Source organism: Lissotriton vulgaris, chromosome 12 (assembly GCF_964263255.1).
Source record: "Lissotriton vulgaris chromosome 12, aLisVul1.2, whole genome shotgun sequence".
Classification (NCBI taxonomy): Eukaryota; Metazoa; Chordata; class Amphibia; order Caudata; family Salamandridae; genus Lissotriton; species Lissotriton vulgaris.
The window spans coordinates 485,797,938-485,816,636 of NC_141700.1; the positions used below are offsets into that span (position 1 = coordinate 485,797,938).

Sequence of the window (18,699 nt, forward strand, 5' to 3'; positions counted from 1 at the left end):
ACCATTTTGGCTGGCTAGCCACGCCCTGCAATGTAGACATTAATGATACATAATAGTGAGTACTCAAGAAAAACGGTGTCCGTACGAAGCCAGGTAACAAACATCCAAGATGCACAAAATAAGTTATGCACATGAGTGTGTGATAAGCAAGAGGCCCCCTGATAATGGATATAGATCCCCGGTGTCAGAATCAGTGTCCAGTAGGGGTCTGAATCAAAGAAATGCTCAAATTACACCTTTCCCATACTTTACTCTCATGGTAGCTCTGACAAGCAGTCTATGGCCACTTAGGGATATAGTGCTCAGGAAAAAGCTCAGAACTCATCAGTCAACCAAATAACACAATAACGTATTGGATAGCTCAGGGCTAATCTTTATTAAAAAAAACAAAAAAGGACTTTAATCTCATACCAAAACAAAATACCACACACTTCAGTGGAAGTAGAGGGTTGTGAAAACATCTATGAGTTCTGTTAAAGTGCTGTATCCACTGTGGTGCCCTCTCTTGCTCTTGGAAGTTTGCGAATGTCCAAGGTAACTTATGCAAATATTTTGGAATAGGTATTGATTAGGCACTAGCGGTTATGTAATTGAATAGTTCATTGGTCAGTTCAATAATCAAGGCATAACTAGCTTGCATTAGCAATGGTTAGCATTCTAATGAAAGGTTCACCTTTACAAGATTAGTACATATTCGTTCAGTGGTTGTGAGTTCACGCCCCATGTTACCTGTTCAATGGACGTTTGATTTGGGCAGTGGTCGTATGGTTGACGATCTTACCCTTTGGTGTTGCTTCAGTGGTGGGGTGCTAGGGGCAGTGGTCTTGCTCTTTACTTGGCCATCAAGTATGAACAGCATGGCAGACCTGCTTGGAGGATACACCCTTTTGGCAGTGGTGGCCTCCTAGTGTGGTGCAAATTGGTGCTTGTCTTTTATAATAGTGGCATCTGGGCCGGGTGCAGATGGGTACTGCAGCCTCTGGGCTGAGGATAGGAATTCCATTTTGGTAGCAATGCTGGTGTCAAACAGGGACATACCGCATTGGGCAGTGGCAGTACCATATTTTCAGGCGCTAAAAGCATGTCGACATTCTGGTTGATAGTTTCTTTACACAGTTTGTAACATGTACCACACTGGGCAACCTTAAGACCCCTCACAACAGGTTGGGATGGGCTTCACTGATAATCCGCTGCTTCTAGTGTTCCACACGCTGGGAACACGCAGATATCACCTCCTGAATGTTTCCTCCTGGAGGGCTTGGCACTGTACTCCATTTTTTAGTTGACAGTAAGGCTTCTAGGAAGACCCTCTGTTTCTTCAGTATGTTGTACAAACTTCAGCTGACACCCCCTCGCCTCTGGGAGATTGGTTGTCATTCAGCCACCAGCCCTGGTCACACAGCACTCCCTTCCGCGTTCTTCTTGACCAAGGAAGGACTGGGATGGGTTGGGTTCCAGTTTAATGCTCATTTTCCAGACAGGGAATGTATATAGGAAAGGTGGAGTATTAAGTGGTGATACTGGCTAGGCTTCACCATGCAATACTCTCACAATTCCTCAAAGATGGTCCTTGGGTTCACAATAGTAAATCCTTAGCTCAGTCCTGGTAGTGTGGCAAAGAGCAGTCAGAGTACCAACATGGATGATAAGTAATTGACACGACTCAAAATAAAACTGATACAAATTTATAAAAAATAAAGAAGGTTTTTATATAAATCCAGATACCAAAACTAAGTAAATCGGATACGTACAACCAGAGATTTGTATTTTAAAAACAAAAATAAATCATTGCCAATCAATACTGCCAAGCTTTAACATTGTGGTCAATGGAAAAAAGCACTGGTGACAATCGGTCACTTGCAGGGCGAGTTGCGTGGAACCCAAGAAGGGTAAAGGTGTTTCGGGTCCCAGGACCAAGCCACAACTGTTTAATTTTATCCGACTTGAGAAGCCCAGGTGCAGAGTTGTCCTGGCTGTCCGTGGCACTGAAGGGGGTGCTGCCTTTACCGCTTACACAGTACTGGCAAAAGAACAGGTGCAAGAAGTTGACAACAAGGCCACTGCCAATGTCGGATGAAGGTGTTGCTGGGTTCCCTCTAGATGCAGCGACAAGTAAAGATGACGGTTGCAGGACTTGCCACCACAAAGCCTTAGCAGCAAAGGTCAGCAGAACGTTGCTTCAATGTCCAGGTTCTGGGGGAAAGTGATAGCCGTCTGAAACTTGCGGGAGGTCAGAACTACATTTTCCACAATGCACTGGACCATCTACTTTTGGGCGATCCCTCGGAGAGCCCGATGGCTGCAATTCTATGGTTCCAGTGCATTGTTTTTACCTGCGGTGTGCAAGGGAATTGTGCCATTAGTCCAGGGGAGTCTGGAGTTGCCTTTGGCTCTCAAAGGCGTCCCTCTGTCTGGGGAAGCGGTCTTTGGTCCAGGACGAGTAGCAATCGTGCAGCTCCAGGAAGGTTGCCACAGTTGCAGAGTATCACACCTTTGCTTTGTGCAGGTTCTGTTGTCGTAGGCACAGGTCTCTATTTTGTCCTTTGTTTCAAGTCAGATCAGAACGAAGGTTCTGGTGTCTGGGGTGTCCCTTAAATCCAATCCACCACCTGAGTACTCTTCCAAATCCCCCAGGACCTCAGGGGAGGTGTTTAAAAACGTATAAGGTTTCAGGCCAAGGTCGGCATCAGCGTCCAGTCTAGTCCAGGTCCAGTTACCACTGTCTAGTTGTTCATTTGCAGGAAAGGTCTCTTGTAGCTTGTTGTATCCCTGTAGCTTGAACAGGAAATCAGCCTTATGACCCTTTGAGTCCACTTCTTTGTCCTGGGAACAAGAGGGCTCCTCTGAAGTCACAGACAGCAGGTTCAGTCTTCTTCTTTTCTTCCTCAGGTTCAGAAAGTGTTTTGAAGTTTGTTCCTGGAGATGCCATATTTATGCCTTGCACAACCTAGCAAGTGAGGGGACTCATGGGTCCTCCCTAGTCGATGAGGTGATAGTTCCCAGGTCCAACCCTACCCACTTTGACCATTTTCAAGAAGGCAAAAATCTTTTGCCACACTAAACTTGAGCTCTTAGGGCAGGGTGTCTGTGTGTACAGTGCACTATGATAATCCTAGTGTCCTTTCACATCTAACACTAAAATCCAGTTTGGGGATCCACTATACCCACAATAAAATCAGAGACAGAAGTCAGGTAGGGCAAAAGCTGAGACCTTCAGCAACTGAGCAGTAGATTCACAAGAATTGTCTTGACATCCTGTTCTCGCCCCTTTCAAGTGTGCCCAAGTGTTATATGTGAACCCAGCAGACCGGTCATGCACAATTTGAGACTCAAGAAGGACTTTACCCTGTGGTGTAAAAAAGAATGCCTACAGATCCCACCCTGCATATTCTGGAGAGTTTTGAGGAGTCATCTCTGCCTGTTCCAGGCTCTTCAGGTAGGGATATGGTAACTTTCTAAAAGTTACTTTTCCTTTCTATCTATTAAAAATCAGACGTAACCATTGCATTGTTTTTTTAATAGCTATTAAAATAGTTTAAATATTTTCTAGCTTGTCTCATTTTAATCTATACTCTAGTATAAATAGCCTTCGGGTGCCAGTCACTCGAAAGACATGTTCACATTAAATATCTACATGCTCTTCTTTTAAATACCATACGCTCTGCCTTGTGGGCTACAAGGCCTACATAAGGGTTGCTTAATTAATATATAAAAAGAAGGTTTTGACCGGTCAAAGGGATTAGGGGCCAGATTTACAAATTTCTCACGCAGGGCAGCGGCCACAAATGCAGTGCTGCATGAGTGGGAGAGAGAAGGAGAGCACAAAATGTACTGAAATATGGCACTCTCCTCCCCTCTCTCTAATGCAGGCGCTGAAATTAGCTGCAGTGTGCCACGGAGTCACCTTGGTGCCATGGTGCAAGGGTGTCTCTGTGAGCCCAGCATAGGTTTGGTACTGGAAGGATACCCTTCCAATAGAAAATATTATGTCTAGACGAATTTTAAACATGTTCCCACTTTGTATGTCTGCTGTACAGTTCATCACACATGCGAACACCGAAAATGAAAGGAGAGAAAAAGCATTTCTCCTTCATAGCACCCGTTTGAAGGGTGCACTATTTTTTGACACTAAACCGGTCTACTTTATTTAGTAAATTGTGTTTAGCGTCAGTGTTGGGTGGTTGCATGGGATCACCCATGCACCATCCATGGTATGCCCCCTTGGTTCTAAGTCATGCAAAGCATTACCATGTGCAGCTTCGTGACTTTCACGTTATTTCCAGCTCTAAACAATCTTAGTGCTAGAAAAAAAAGTGGACAAAAAGATTTTGCGCCGTTTCACGTCACTTTTTTGTGATGCAAACACAGCATAAAATCTAAATAAATCTGCTGCTTAGTTTGACTGATCGGATTGCAGCTTTTGCGCTGCTATAGTCCAGCTACAATGGTAGGTCTGAAGCTGTGTTTGCACTGTGGTGTATGGCACAATAGTTGCTGCAGTCCAGTAGTGGCATTTTCCTTTCAGACCCTGGGCACACTTTGTACTATATGCTAGGGACTTATATGCAAGTTAAATATTCCAGTTGGGACTGTGCCTATTCATCTATGTTCAAAGTGGGAGCACTGGCGTTTTGCTTATGGTTAGCAGGGGAAAAGTGCACAGAGTTCTAAAGCCAGCAAAAATATTGGGTCCTGTAAAAGGAAACCAATATGGGGTGGCCACGCATAAATGGCAGATTTCCTACAATTAGTTTGATAGCTGGGTCGACAAAAAAATAACACCTCTTTCACATGCAGTTGAGTCACTGAAGGCAGCGGTGTACACCTGTATACCATGCAGTGGACATTCCTGTCCTAACAACCAGGTAAGCCTAGATGCTGGTAATGTGCTCACTGGGCCACAGAACTCAAGCTGTCCCTGACTGACAAGACCCAACGAGGCCAAAAGCAGCCTGGGGTTGCTTTTTGGGCTCATTTAAAGGGGTCCTGTCGGTCCTGGCTGGACTGTTCCTAATAAAGCCGGAACTAGGCTGATTTTGCATATTGCTAGTTTTTGTCTAAGGTGGCATGTCAGGCAAAAATAGGATGGACTGTAATGCAGGTAGAGCGATTATCTGTGGTTGAGATTCATTTAAGCATTCAACCTATCACTTCTTGTTTTCCTTATTGCCATGCCATAACTCTGACAGATAAGCCCAACATACGTTCCATGCTCACTACACCAAAGAACTCAAGTTATTTCTCTAGTGAAATACTTGTTTAAGTGTAAAACTGAGCTCGGTGCAGCTTCAAGGACACCGCACTCAGTTTCTTTTTTTTTTTAAACTTTAACACTGAGCGAAAGAAACCGAGCGCGGTGTCCTAAAAGTGGCACTGCGCTCATTTTTACAGTTAAAAAAAGTGCGGTGTCCCTGAAGCGGGCTCAGCGCTCACTATAAAAGTAAAAAAAAAAAAATTAAACAGAGCGGGGTGTCCCAGAAGTGGACGCTGCGCTCAGTATTAAATTAACATAAATAAATAAACTTAGCACGGTGTCCCTAAAGCAGGCTCCGTGCTCAGTATACAAATAAAAAAAGAAAATAGCAGCCGCCATTGTCCCCCATAAGTGGCCATAAGGAAAAAAGTGCTCACTCCCTAGATAAAGCTGACCGTGTACGGAGCCAAATAAAAGATCCAGTCGTCATGGGCGGTCACAAATGGAGACAGGGCAGGTGCAAGGAAGGACTAAGAAGCCTCCCAATGAATCGGAAGCAAGCATTTACTAAGGACAAAGACACCAGCCAATAAAAAATATGTGCGGAGAGAAGGCGAGGATTACACAGCATAGTCTAATTCTGCATGCCTCACAGAGCGAGCAGCGTATGCGCGCTGCCGCTAGGCTCATCTTAAAATATTGTCTGACATAATTATTGTCTTAAATATTGTTTACAGAAATATCGGCCCATGGTTGTACATTTTCTGTTAACCTCATAAGTGCGGAGGCTCTACCACTCTCAGTGCTGAACCCCTTTTGTTTTGCTTTTTAGAGTACTTAGCGCTTATGCAGCCATAACTGTTTTCTCAACATAAGGGTCCCTTGCCAAAATTATGTCCTTTTTCCCAACATCATTGGCAATCTAAAGCTACTCAGGGTTTGTGGATTCCCTAGTCGGGCACTGGGAAAATATTTTTGAGAGGTTGGGGGTACAAATGGGCACAAAAGTGCTGCACAAGAAAGTGTCTGCCCCCCCCCCCCTCCCTAAAATTGGCATCACATACATGTTTACTGTGCTAAAATCACCATCTCCCCACCTCTTAGGAATAAGCAGAACTGCATCAAAGACAAATTCTTTTTACCACAGTTTTTGGATATTTCTTAGAGCTAACTCATTTCTGCTTTTCTTTGTGCTTTCAACCTACTTCCAGTTTGTGGTGGAAACAGGTGTGAAACTCATGGTTGATGCTGTAAAGCTATACATTTCTGAAAAGTAGACAACATTCTCAATTCAGCAAAGGGTCATTTGGTAGACCCTCAACTGTTTCCAAAGAAACTAACTATTAGAATCCAAAAGTATTGAAAATGAGTAGCAAAAAATAGCCATGTGTACCCACGTTTCACTCTGTAAATTCTTGCTACAATGGCAGAATTACAAACGCAATATAAAATTACATCCAGTAGATTATTTTGGTTATGGGTATATACAGGGGGCCATATTTATGACCCAATCTCCATCACTGTTTCACCATACAATGTGGTGCAAGGACACTGGAACTCACAAATGAGATTTATGAAGACATGTTAGGCCACCTTGCGTGGCCGTGAGTGGCTTCATAAATCTCTAGTAAAGCAATGCAGGCTATCCCCTGCTTTGCCTTACTCTGCGCAAGGGAGGCATTCAACAGGCATTTTTGTGTGAGTTTTCTCGCGCAAATCTCATGGTTTTTGACGCATTTCCAGATTTACCAGAACTGGTAAACTTGGGAATGCACTAAAAAGATACGCCTTTTCACTAGAAGGGTAATGTGGAAAAATATTTGTATTTCTCCTCATTGCTTCCTTGTTCTTTCTATGTGTGCTGTATTCTACAGCTCACATAGATAGAAGACTATGCATCTCAGGGGGTGAACCTTTCTGCACAAAAACAATCCTGCATGCAACACAGACATGCTTGCACCGTGGGGCAAGGGTGCTTGCATTGGCACTAGGCAGCCAAAATGTCACCAGCACAGGGGAAAAGGCAGGAATGTGCCATTTTCTTTTAAACTGTGCATTTATCCTCTTTCCCTGTCATGCAGTAGAGTGTGCCTTTCTGTGCAGCACTGTGTGACAAATCTTATAAATATGCCTCAGGGCTTGAAGGTTCTCCAAGATTCGAGCCAACATCTGAGTTGCACCTTACAATAGTTTTTCATTGTCCATCGATTATAGAGAAATTCATACGGTAAAACACAGCAAGTGAAAAATGGGTATGAAGGAAACCTGTGTCTTTTTGAAATGTAAACCTGTTACTGAGTTTGGGTGCAGGGGTTATTTGTACATCTCCGAATTTACAGGCCTTTTATTCAGGGAGAATTGGGTAAAATGTCTTCTTTCTTGCACACTGTCTTACATTTGGAAGGCAGTAATTCAAAAACTCCCATTGACCTTGGTCTGTTTCACTCCTGTTGTGGGCACTGGGCCCTGTCACATAAAAGGGCAGTGTTTTCATCAGGACAAGTGAGGTAACACTGAAAGGTACACATTTTGAGTATTCCTGCTCATTCCAGAAGTTTCCATCACAGGAATTTAAGAAAAATGTATGATTTTGGGTTTGCAAAGCATTGTGAGTAAAAAACTCATCTTTGAGAGGATCCACGCAAGGCACAGCACACTGGAATCCCCTGGTAGTCTACTTTTCAAAAACGTCTGTAGTTGGTAGGTTTCCATGGATGAAAAACACACAAAGAGAGACAAGGGACTGAAGCTTCTCTGGCTCCCTTATTCACAATATAAACACACACAACAGAGAAGCCCTGTATAAAACGCTCTCATCTGTACACTGTCAAACCACAGATTGAGATTATTGATCCTATAGTGATCCTACGAAGGGAAGCAGAAAATAGAATATATACTGCTACCAAAGACAAGACAAGGGAAGACAACACATGTCTTAATACTGCCCTCACACACTTTGCAGTGTCATGCTTCATCATTGGGCCGCATCATACATCTAGGTGCAGACCAACACACTAGATGGAGCGCAATCTTTTTCTGACGAAGATTAGTGGTGAGGGTGGAGAGATAAAGGGAAAGATGTGATAATACACATACAACACGTAAACGTGACACAACAGAAAACCAAAAGAGAGAAGGGAGGTCTCTTCCCTTCTGTAACGGTACCAAAAAGTGCAGTATTTAATTTAAAAGAACCTAGGGATCTACATAAATATTTGTATTCTGTCTGTAGACCCCTGGAAGGGTTAAAAATGTATATATCGGGGTATAAAGGGAAGGCGACGATCCCTATAACCCCACTGCAATTACCAACATGTTTCTGCCACTACTAAGCCCCCATAAGGGTGGCACTGGCTTTCATCAGGGTGTTGGTCTCTATTTTCCAATCCTTACCCAACTTGGGTGTTTTTTACCTTAGTCTTTTTGTCTGTAGATAATTTCTCATATTCTTGATCCTCTCCAGAATTTCTGTGAGGGAACAAATTCACGAGTTCATTAAGACTTTTCTGAACCCGGGACTGCGTGGGGCTGTGTTTTCGCCATCACATAGTCACAAGAAGCACCGGTGTATTTGCTCCCACTGTCAGCCCTCCGACAATCGTCGGAGGGCTGACAGTGGGAGCAAAAATGTCGATCCCTAGGTGGTTTTAAATTAAATGCTGCACTTTTTGGGCCCGTTACAGAAGGGAAGAGACCTCCCTTCTCTCTTTTCTTTTTCTGTTGTGTCACGTTTACGTGTTGTATGTGTATGATCACATCTTTCCCTTTATCTCTCTACCCTCATCACTAATCTTTGTCAGAAAAAGATTGTGCTCCATCTAGTGTGTGGGTCTGCACCTAGATGTATGATGCGGCCCAATGATGAAGCATGACACTGCAAAGTGTGTGAGGGCAGTATTAAGACATGTGTTGTCTTCCCTTGTCTTGTCTTAGGTAGCAGTATATATTCTATTTTCTGCTTCCCTCTGTTGGATCACTATAGGATCAATAATCTCAATCTGTGGTTTGACAGTGTACAGATGAGAGCGTTTTATACAGGGCTTCTCTGTTGTGTGTGTTTATATTAGGTTTCCATGGATGGCAGCTGAGCACAGCCTGAAAGACCACAGCTACCCCTATTGCTGATCTCTCCATGTAGCGTTTTTGGCCCTTTGTGTCACAGTCTCTTGGCCCACCCACACAAGCCGGGAACCGTTGTTATTGGGAGACGTGTGGAAACGCATAGTGGTAGGAAATTTGTGGATCCCTCACCTCTCCATTTAGCATTTTTGGGCATTTTGTGTCACAGACTCTGGGCCAACCCATTTAAGTGGGGCACCGTTGTTATCTGGAGACGTGTGGGAATACTGCATGGTAGAAAGTGTGTATTGCACAGTTTCCTCACATTTCAGTGATGGGATGTTTTGCAACCAGCGTGGAGCCACAAACTTCCTACCATCCAGCATTACCCCAATTCTCTTTATACAAATGGTACCTCACTTGTGTGGGTGGGCTTAGCCCCCGCAACAGGATAGGACACAAAATGCCAAACTGACACATCAAATTTTACCATGAAATCCAACCCTGTTTTCGCTAAGTGGGTAGCTGTGAATGTTGGGGCTTGTTCTGGGCCGCCACCCAGGGAAACCTACGACCCACACATTTCTGTAAACTAGACAGTGAGGGGAGTCCATGGTGGTGTGGCTTGCTTGGATCCCATAAGGTTTTCTTACAAAGAAGCTCTTGCCAATCTCAAACGTTGGCAATAAATACATATTTTTCTCACATTTCTATGCGGGAGAATTCCAGAATCTACATGTTAATACATTGTCAAGAACACACTTTAACCCGGTAAGCAGTGTTGTGTTTGGGATTTGACACATGCAGGAATGTATTGACTAAAGGTTAGGGACAGATGTTTATATGGCAAAGCCAAGGACCGCATTCTGTCCCTTGTCAGTACCTTCCATGTGGTGCAATTTCCCTTCCTCTCAGTTTTGCTGTCTTCATGCGTTTTGCCGTAAAAAGGAGCAAGTTTCGATAGCAGGCAAGGTGACCTGTACTTTGCTTCCAGGGCTGGCTGGTACTAGCATCTGTGCAGCGGTTGAGAAGGCTTAGCTGGGCACATGACTGGAGTTGTGGCTAGAGAACAGGGTCTCCTTTTGTCACTAGATGAATCTTTCCCTTGCTGCAAGGAGTAGGTCATGCTTCTTGTGATCCTTGTCCCTCTCAGTTGTGGTGCCATTACCGCTGCGCCATGTTAAGTCTGAGTTTCCTAGTTCCACATTAAGAAAGTAACTTTTCCTGTGGCTGTGCCCAGAAGCAGAGGCTTCCCTTTAGCTGAAGAGGAATTTCCTACTCCAGGGCAAGAATAGTGTTGGCAAGCCAGGAGAAAGAGGAGCTGTCATGGGCCCACGGTGTCTGCCAAAGATTTGTATACTTGAAGGTTGATGTGATTTACTATTCTTTTCAGCCATTGAGAGCCTATAGTGACATGATTAATAACATACTCAGGGAAATTCAAGTTGTAATTGTCATTTGAGGGCAGAGGGGTGACCAGCAGTCACCATAATGGCTAAAGTCCATTGAGTAGCCATATTATTTTTGGCCATCCACTTAACAGCAGCTGACAATTTTCTTTGTTTGACACTTTGCAGCTCTAGGATGGAACTTGTTGAAGGTATTCTGTCTGTGGCCCAAAGGGTGTATTCGCTGTGCGAGCAGGCAAGCTGCAACAAGAAGCAATGCAAGAGGCTCAGTGATCGGATCAAGATCCTCATGGTTCCTGTAGAAAGGATCCAGAGATATCCGGAGAAGCTCCGGTCCGTAAAGCTGCTGCTCAAAGAGCTGCGGATTACCATGGAGAATGCCAAACACTGGGTCGTCAAATACAGGCACATGGGCTGGTGGAGGAAGCTGTTACTGGCCAACAGCATCAAGGAGGAGCTGGAGCAGATAAATGGCCGGATGGGAGATGCGGCAGAAGGGCTGGCCCTGCTGCTGCAGGCGGAGCATGGAAAGAAGTTTTTGGACTTCTTTCAGGAGGAGCGTCTAAGGCGACAAAATGAGAAGGACGCTAAAGAAGACCTGCAAGAAATAAAGAAGTACTTTGAAAGTAAGTGTATGTTTTTCTTGTTGTATCTCCGTCTCTTGTTCTCTCTCCCCCTCGGCCTTTCTGCCTCCGTCTCTCTCTCATTTTCTGACTCCCTTTGTGTTTGAATATGTAGTATAGTTTTTCTGGAGGGTATATGCCGATAGGCGGTCCTTGTATTGTATTGACACGGTCTCTTTAACACCTTGGCTGCTAGAGGTTTTCACAATACACCAAAGAGTACCTAGAAGTCAAAAAACAAATGGGTCATTAACCGTGGACAACAAACTTGATACCATACAAATAACAAAAGTGGGAACACACAGTACAGACCTTAGTGTGATAATAGCCGAGTTAAGACTCAAGGGCATAGGGAACAATTACCATCAGAACCCACACTGTACTGCCCTCTTTCGCATCATTTGGGTTCTCCTTGCTCAGGATACAAAACAACACGGCCGGTCAGTTGTTACCGTGACCGTTTGTAAATGAAAGAGAGAACGTGTTGTTGGAGGGAAGTGTGATTGAAATTACCAGTGTTTATATGGCAACTGAAAAAAGCAGTGTAAAGTGAGAAAAGTGAGTGGTGAGAGGTATTAAAATTGGATGAGCTGGGTAGAAGAAAGTAATTTATTAATATCTCCCAGTCCTCCAAATCTAAAAGACAGGTGCAAACACAGATTTGAAAAAATATCCGCGATCAGTAGTGGTCAACATGTTTCTGCATATATAAGAAAAGAGTTTCATGCATTCATCAGGACCCGTTGTTAATAAACTACTGCTTTTTGTGAAAGAATTGATAAAAGATATCACCTGAAATGTCCAGGTTGTGTGTTCAACCACGTACCATTTGTGGTGGTTGAGGCGCTTCACCCCACCTGGCTGCGGCTCAGGTATAAGGAGCACCGCTCTCTCCGTCGGTGTCTCCCGGCAGTCGTCCGAACTGTCTGGGGGGGGGCAGACAGTTCGGCCCCTCAGACAGTTCGGACGACTGCCGGGAGACACCGACGGAGAGAGAGGTGCTCCTTATACCTGAGCCGCAGCCAGGTGGGGTGAAGCGCCTCAACCACCACAAATGGTACGTGGTTGAACACACAACCTGGACATTTCAGGTGATATCTTTTATCAATTCTTTCACAAAAAGCAGTAGTTTATTAACAACGGGTCCTGATGAATGCATGAAACTCTTTTCTTATATATGCAGAAACATGTTGACCACTACTGATCGCGGATATTTTTTCAAATCTGTGTTTGCACCTGTCTTTTAGATTTAGAGGACTGGGAGATATTAATAAATTACTTTCTTCTACCCAGCTCATCCAATTTTAATACCTCTCACTTTTCTCACTTTACACTGCTTTTTTCAGTTGCCATATAAACACTGGTAATTCCAATCACACTTCCCTCCAACAACACGTTCTCTCTTTCATTTACAAACGGTCACGGTAACAACTGACCAGCCGTGTTGTTTTGTCTCCTGGGCAAGGAGAACCCAAATGATGCGAAAGAGGGCAGTACAGTGTGGCTTCTGATGGGAATTTTTCCCTATGCCCTTGAGTCTTAACTCGGCTATTATCACACTAAGGTCTGTACTGTGTGTTCCCACTTTTGTTATTTGTATGGTATCAAGTTTGTTGTCCACGGTGAATGACCCATTTGTTTTTTGACTTCTAGGTACTCTTTGGTGTATTGTGATATACGGTTTTGGGGCATGTACCTAGTCAGTCGTTAAACTTGCCCTTGGACCCTTCTCTCAAATTGTTTGGTCTATGCTAGAGGTTTTCCCCTCCTGTGCTGCTTTGTAAGCTTTCCCATTGTTCATGACAAGGTCAGCTCGTCATAAGCACAGCTCCACTGTGCCTCATGACGGGCTGAGCTCGTCATGAGCAGGGAAGGGGATAAAGAGCACGTGACATCCTCCGAATTCTAAGAACCACAGGCTTGAGTCGTGGTCTCAAAAATGGGAACTGTTATGTTTTGGGAAGGCCTTGCTTACAGCTAACTACTTTTCATTAATACATTTTATGTTTATCATTTTACCAGTATGACTCGTGTTTTGTACCATTCTAAAATACGTAATGGCTGCCTAACTCCCTGTCAGTAGAACATGCTAGAAAGATGTGAATGGGAGATTGCCCGGCTTAGAGAGACGCAGTTATCTTCATCACTTTATACAGTTTAGTTCCCCCTAGCCAAACCCTTGCAGAATGGAAGGTCTTTGGGTGAATCTAGGCAACCCTGTGATACAGCTGGCTTTTGCATCCGGTGCGAAGAGCCTTTGCAAGACTGCTTAAGCTGCTGTAGTCGAGGTAGCTAGAGGGTGCAGAACTGTGGACGTTAGTCCTGGGCCTTCACACAACTCCTACATAGATGCAAAAGAGAAGACAGTGGGCAAAAGTAGACATGTGACACAATTTCTCTATAAAACATACAAACAGGACACCTTGACACCTAATATAAACCTGAGTAGCAAGATTTCCAGTTCTCTTCTGAACATGCAGCAGTCCTGTTGTGATTGGTCAAAGTCTGTGCCAAGCCTTTGGACCCTGTGTTCCCAGGTTTCCAAAAAGTTAAAGTGGGTCTACTTTTCTTGTCATTCATCCCCACCCCATTTTGTCTTTGAAGGAAAATTCCATTCTGTCTTCTATCTTTTTCATTATCCACTTCACTCGGTACTCAACATTATTCAGAATCACGGGTCAGGTGTGGTAACACTGGGAACAGCAATTTCCAAAGTAAGTTTTTTTCTAAATCGCAATTAGGAAATCACTATTCCTAATGTGAGAAACTTTTATTTTGAAATTTCTGATTCCTAGTGCATTTTTCAAATCGACATACCTCATGAATATTAATGAGGTAGGTTGCAGCTTGCGACTCATTAGGAATGCTAGCCATCATAATGACAGTGGCCTGCTGAGGTCAGCAGACCACCATGTCTGTGATTTCTTTTAAATAAAGCAAACTTTTTTTTTTCTGATGCAATCCGTTTTCCTTAAAGGAAGTCACGATACATTTAATAAAAAGTGTAACTTTCATTTTTTAAGAGTAGTCAGTGGTCTGTGAAAAAACTGCCGCCTCTCAAAAATATTTCTTTTAACATTCTCAAAGAGAAAGGTGTCCTTTGGTGACCCCAAACCATTTGCAAATGGCTTACCTCCTCCTTTGAGGAGGTGGTACAGTATTACTGTTTAACAACCAGAATTTGGTCTCAAAACATTAATACATATCATAAGGAAATGCTGTTTGGAGTGGACGCCCTGACACAAGACTTCCAAACAGCGATTCCTTTTGATTTTCTAAGTCTATTTAGCGATTCTGTAACATGATACCAAATCTCAAAATGGATTAAATACATTTATACAAGCCATTTAGCCACCCCAAATCCTGTGGTAGTTTCATACAAGCCGACCTGTGTGTTTTATTCTAAATTAACAAATAAAAGTGGCATCCTAATCCTTGAAAAATGCTTCTGGAGTATTGAAGCCTGTATTCGATGAAGCGCCTTAAAATCTGTTATTTCGAAGCTCAGGTAATCCTAGCAGATCATGTGGTCAATCTTAGATCTTCTGTGGCACAATGGTTGGTAGTCATAACACTGATTATTCATGTACTTGTTACCCTGTTTAATAAATCAATGGGTCTTCAAGGACACCAAACACAATTCCTACATTACAGCATCCCTCATTTCAAATACTGGTAAGGCAGTTCCACTCTTCGGTATTCCATTAACCATTTCCCCAAGGGATAACACATTCGTTAAAAGAAGCAGTGGCTTGGCTCTATGTCCCACTGGCACAAATTTTTTATTTTTACCCTAAGGTAAGAAATTTCAGTCTTTCTAACGAGAGATTGAGTTTTCTCGTGATGCATCCTTTTCTTTTATTGAGATCTGATAAACTTGAATTGCTGTCATAGTTCTTTCACATTAACAATGCTGTCAGCTAAGACAGTATGTTTAAATGATTGGTGAGGGTAGTCTTCGATATTTATAAGGAATATGCAAAAACAGAATAAAACAGTTCACTCGGAAGTAGTTCAAAATACAAAATATAGAAATATTTAATTCACAAAAATAATACCAGCATTAAATGCGATTCAAATTCAAGGCATTAATCAGACACAGTTTTTGTGTGTTTTTTTTTCCAATTGTAAACTTTTTATTTACTAAACATGGAATGCTTAACAAAAGTTTCAACTGTAGGTTAACAATACCACAAAAGCTAGCTCACGTTCTTAAAGGCTTTACAATGGCAGGTAAAAAAAAAATCCTTCGGGCCAAAGAATTGCACAAAATCGCTCCAAGATTAAAACAAAAACGATTTAAAATGTTCAATAGCGGCGGGGGAAGCGAGGGTCACTGGGCGGAGTCGGTGCCGTAAAGCTTCCCGGTACTCCACTAATCGACAATAACTATTTTTGTCGTCCTATTGTTGTAGATATCCCCTGTGAGCTTTCACCATGTCCACAGCTTGTATTCCTGCCTTTTGACTGAATTACTCTAGATTCTCTGATTCTTTTGTCGGAACCAAAACTAGACCACCCATGGCGTTCATGACGTTCTGTTGCTCCATGACGAACCACATAATGTTGACTATCTCTGTCAAAGAAGATCGTGAACTTTCTCGCCTGTCAAGATCGTCTGGATATCTACTGCGATCCCCTCTGGGATCATAATCATGAAATTGATCTGAACAGCTTAAATCAGAGCGGTAGCGGTCATCCACTTCGCCTCTGGCCAGTAATTATCACGCCTGCCATCAAGGTCATAGGGCCTCCTGGTGGCAGACCAGCGCTCCTGCTCGTAGCGCAGCTGCTCCTCCTGCCGGCGCAGCTCGTCTCTCTCCCTCTGAATACGGAGCTGCTCGCGCCTCCGTTCTTGTTCGATGCGCTTCCTCTCCATTTCAAGGCGCTCTCGCTCCATGCGCTCTTTCTCTCCAGACGGGTCCGACCGAACTCCAGTCTCTCGCGCTCCCTGTGAAGCCTCTCTCGCTCTTCCCGCTCGTCTCTCTCGCGAAGCATCCTAATGTGTTCTCGGTCTCGTCGCTCACAGTCTCGTCTCCTTTCCATTTCTCGAATATCACGTTCCCTCTGTCTGTGGCGTTCACGTTCGCGCTGCTCTTTGATTTTATCAAATGACAAAATATTTTTCTTCTCTTTGCTGTCAGTCTATCGATCCTGGCTCTTTGTAGTCCTCTCTTTGGAAGCAGAGGTTTTTAAACTAATGACAGGCTCTCCTTTAGATTTATCCATAAACACTGTCCTTTTTTTCCTTATTCTTTTTTTAATAAAAAATCTTTTTATTGAATTTCAGAATAAGGCAATGAAAAACAGCACACCTTTTGCCTCGCAAGGCACATGAATCATCAAAAGAAAAAAACAGTCCAGAGTGACACACCTATCTATACCTGATGCATGTGGTGCCCAGACTGGATCCCAACATCCACCTTCAATCAAATCTCAAGTCTGCCTCTCACTTTTACAAATACAACTATCCGAGCAACTCATGGTGTACAATTTAATGCAAAGTGACATCAGTTGTGGTATAATTCAGCAAGTATTGCCTAAGTGGCTCCCATATATCGTTAGGCCTAGAGGTAGTGGGCAATTCCTCCGCATACAAAGCAAGAGTTTCTTTACAGTAAACTAAATCTTTAACCCAATCCTTTATCTGGGGGCTTTGTCAACCCTCCCAAGTAATAGCTACTCACCTTTTGGCCAGCAAGAGATCAATGCACATATATCTACCCGTCACCCCTTTTAATTGTGGTAAGTAGCAAAGCAGACATGCGACCGGTGTACATGGTATCTCAGCATCTGTCATTTTACGTATATGACTAAGTATCTCTTTCCAATATGTGAATACTGTGGTGCAGTTCCATGCAAGGGGACAGAAGTCTGCGTTATCTTGCCCACACCTCCTACACTGTGCCGAATCTCGAAGTCCCATTTTGTGCAATTTGGGAGGAGTATGGTACACTTGATGAAGAAACTTAAAATGAATAATTTGTAAATTCCCGTTGGGTGAGAGTTTCCCAGTCAGGGTGCATATGTGTTCCCATTCATTCACTGTTAATGGGGTGTCTAACGTGAAATTCCAACGCTCAAGACTGCGATCTACCCTCTTCAGCGCTTCCTCCTGAATCGACTTATAAAGCTTAGTGATTAGTTTCTTCTTTGTGGGAGCTACAAGCAGCAATTGCAAAGAAAGAAGAGTTAGTGGTTCCACCCGAAATGTTGGATAGTGACATTTCAAAGCATGCTTAAGGCAAAGTGTAGTGTATATAAAAAGTGGCATGGGATTAGTGATGAAATCTAAATCCGTGTCTATCGTGTACGTGCCCTCTGAATATAGATCTTGCATGTGTGTCAGTCCTACATCTTTCAAAGCCCGAATTGGGCCAGCTTCCTGCATTATAGATAATGCTGCATGTCCAGCCAGCGTCCGCGCTGGCGCATAAAGAGGGAGCTTGCCGGCCAACTGAGCAACAGCCTGCCACGCTCCCTCCGTCACATCTATTGTGTTAATCTCTTGTTTAGGTGTACCCCTGCGAACATGGGTAATTATGCCTGACAGTGGTATGGGATGTGCATCCCCGTCTTCCACCGTTATATGCGGGGTGAAGTCGTGAGGTCTGAACCAATAATAAGCGTATTGCGCCTGCTCACATAAACAATAGAGATACAGATCGGGTGCCCCAAATCCCTCTCTAACATATGGAAGCATCATTGTCGCCCAGCGGATTCTCACCTGTTTCCCTGACCACAGTAGTCTTAAAAGTTGTGTCTGAACCATAGCAAAGAAGTGTCTGGGTAATCGAATTGGAATATTACAGAAAAGATACAAAAAGCGGGGTAAAACTACCATTTTGACCACTGCAAACCTGTCTGCCAAAGATAAAGGGAGATGTATCCACTTTTCCACCTGCCCTTCCAAATCATGGAGTGCTCTACCGTAGTTCTCCTTTATAACTATCTCTGGATCGCGGTGTACCCAGACACCCAAATATTTGAACAGGCTCAGCTGTCCAAACCAATGGATATTCTAAAGGTTGGAGGGCAAAAGCACGATGTTGATGGAACAATCACAGACTTCTCCCAATTTATCGTAAGGTCAGAAAAAAGGCCAAACCTAATGTATTCTCGCAGCACCGGTGAAAGGTTGATCTGCGGCTCACGTATGAAAAGAACCATATCGTCTGCGTACATTGAAATCCTAACCGGTCTATGATTGAAATTAAGCGCTGTCTGCCTATGACGCTGACAGATTATACAGGCAAGAGGTTCGAGTATGATAGCCAACAAAAGAGGCGACAGTGGGCATCCCTGCATGGTGCCGCGGTCTACTCGGATAGGGTCGGAGGTGAAGCCGCCTACTCTAACTCTCGCCGATGTGTCAGTGTAAAGTATTTGCAACCAGCGTAATAAAACATTAGGA

The 18,699-nt window shown here is 43.6% G+C and overlaps 1 protein-coding gene across 2 annotated transcripts in view; it reads left to right on the forward strand.

Annotated features, from left to right (window-relative positions):
- Window positions 1-18,699, forward strand: part of MLKL (mixed lineage kinase domain like pseudokinase) — a 703,954-nt gene that overhangs the window by 96,631 nt on the left and 588,624 nt on the right. For both annotated transcript variants that reach the window (XM_086945230.1, XM_086945229.1), the window contains one exon: window positions 10,831-11,288. In XM_086945230.1, the coding sequence (XP_086801356.1) occupies window positions 10,838-11,288 (451 nt within the window). In that variant the 5' untranslated portion in view covers window positions 10,831-10,837. The remainder of the gene's footprint in view (window positions 1-10,830; window positions 11,289-18,699) is intronic.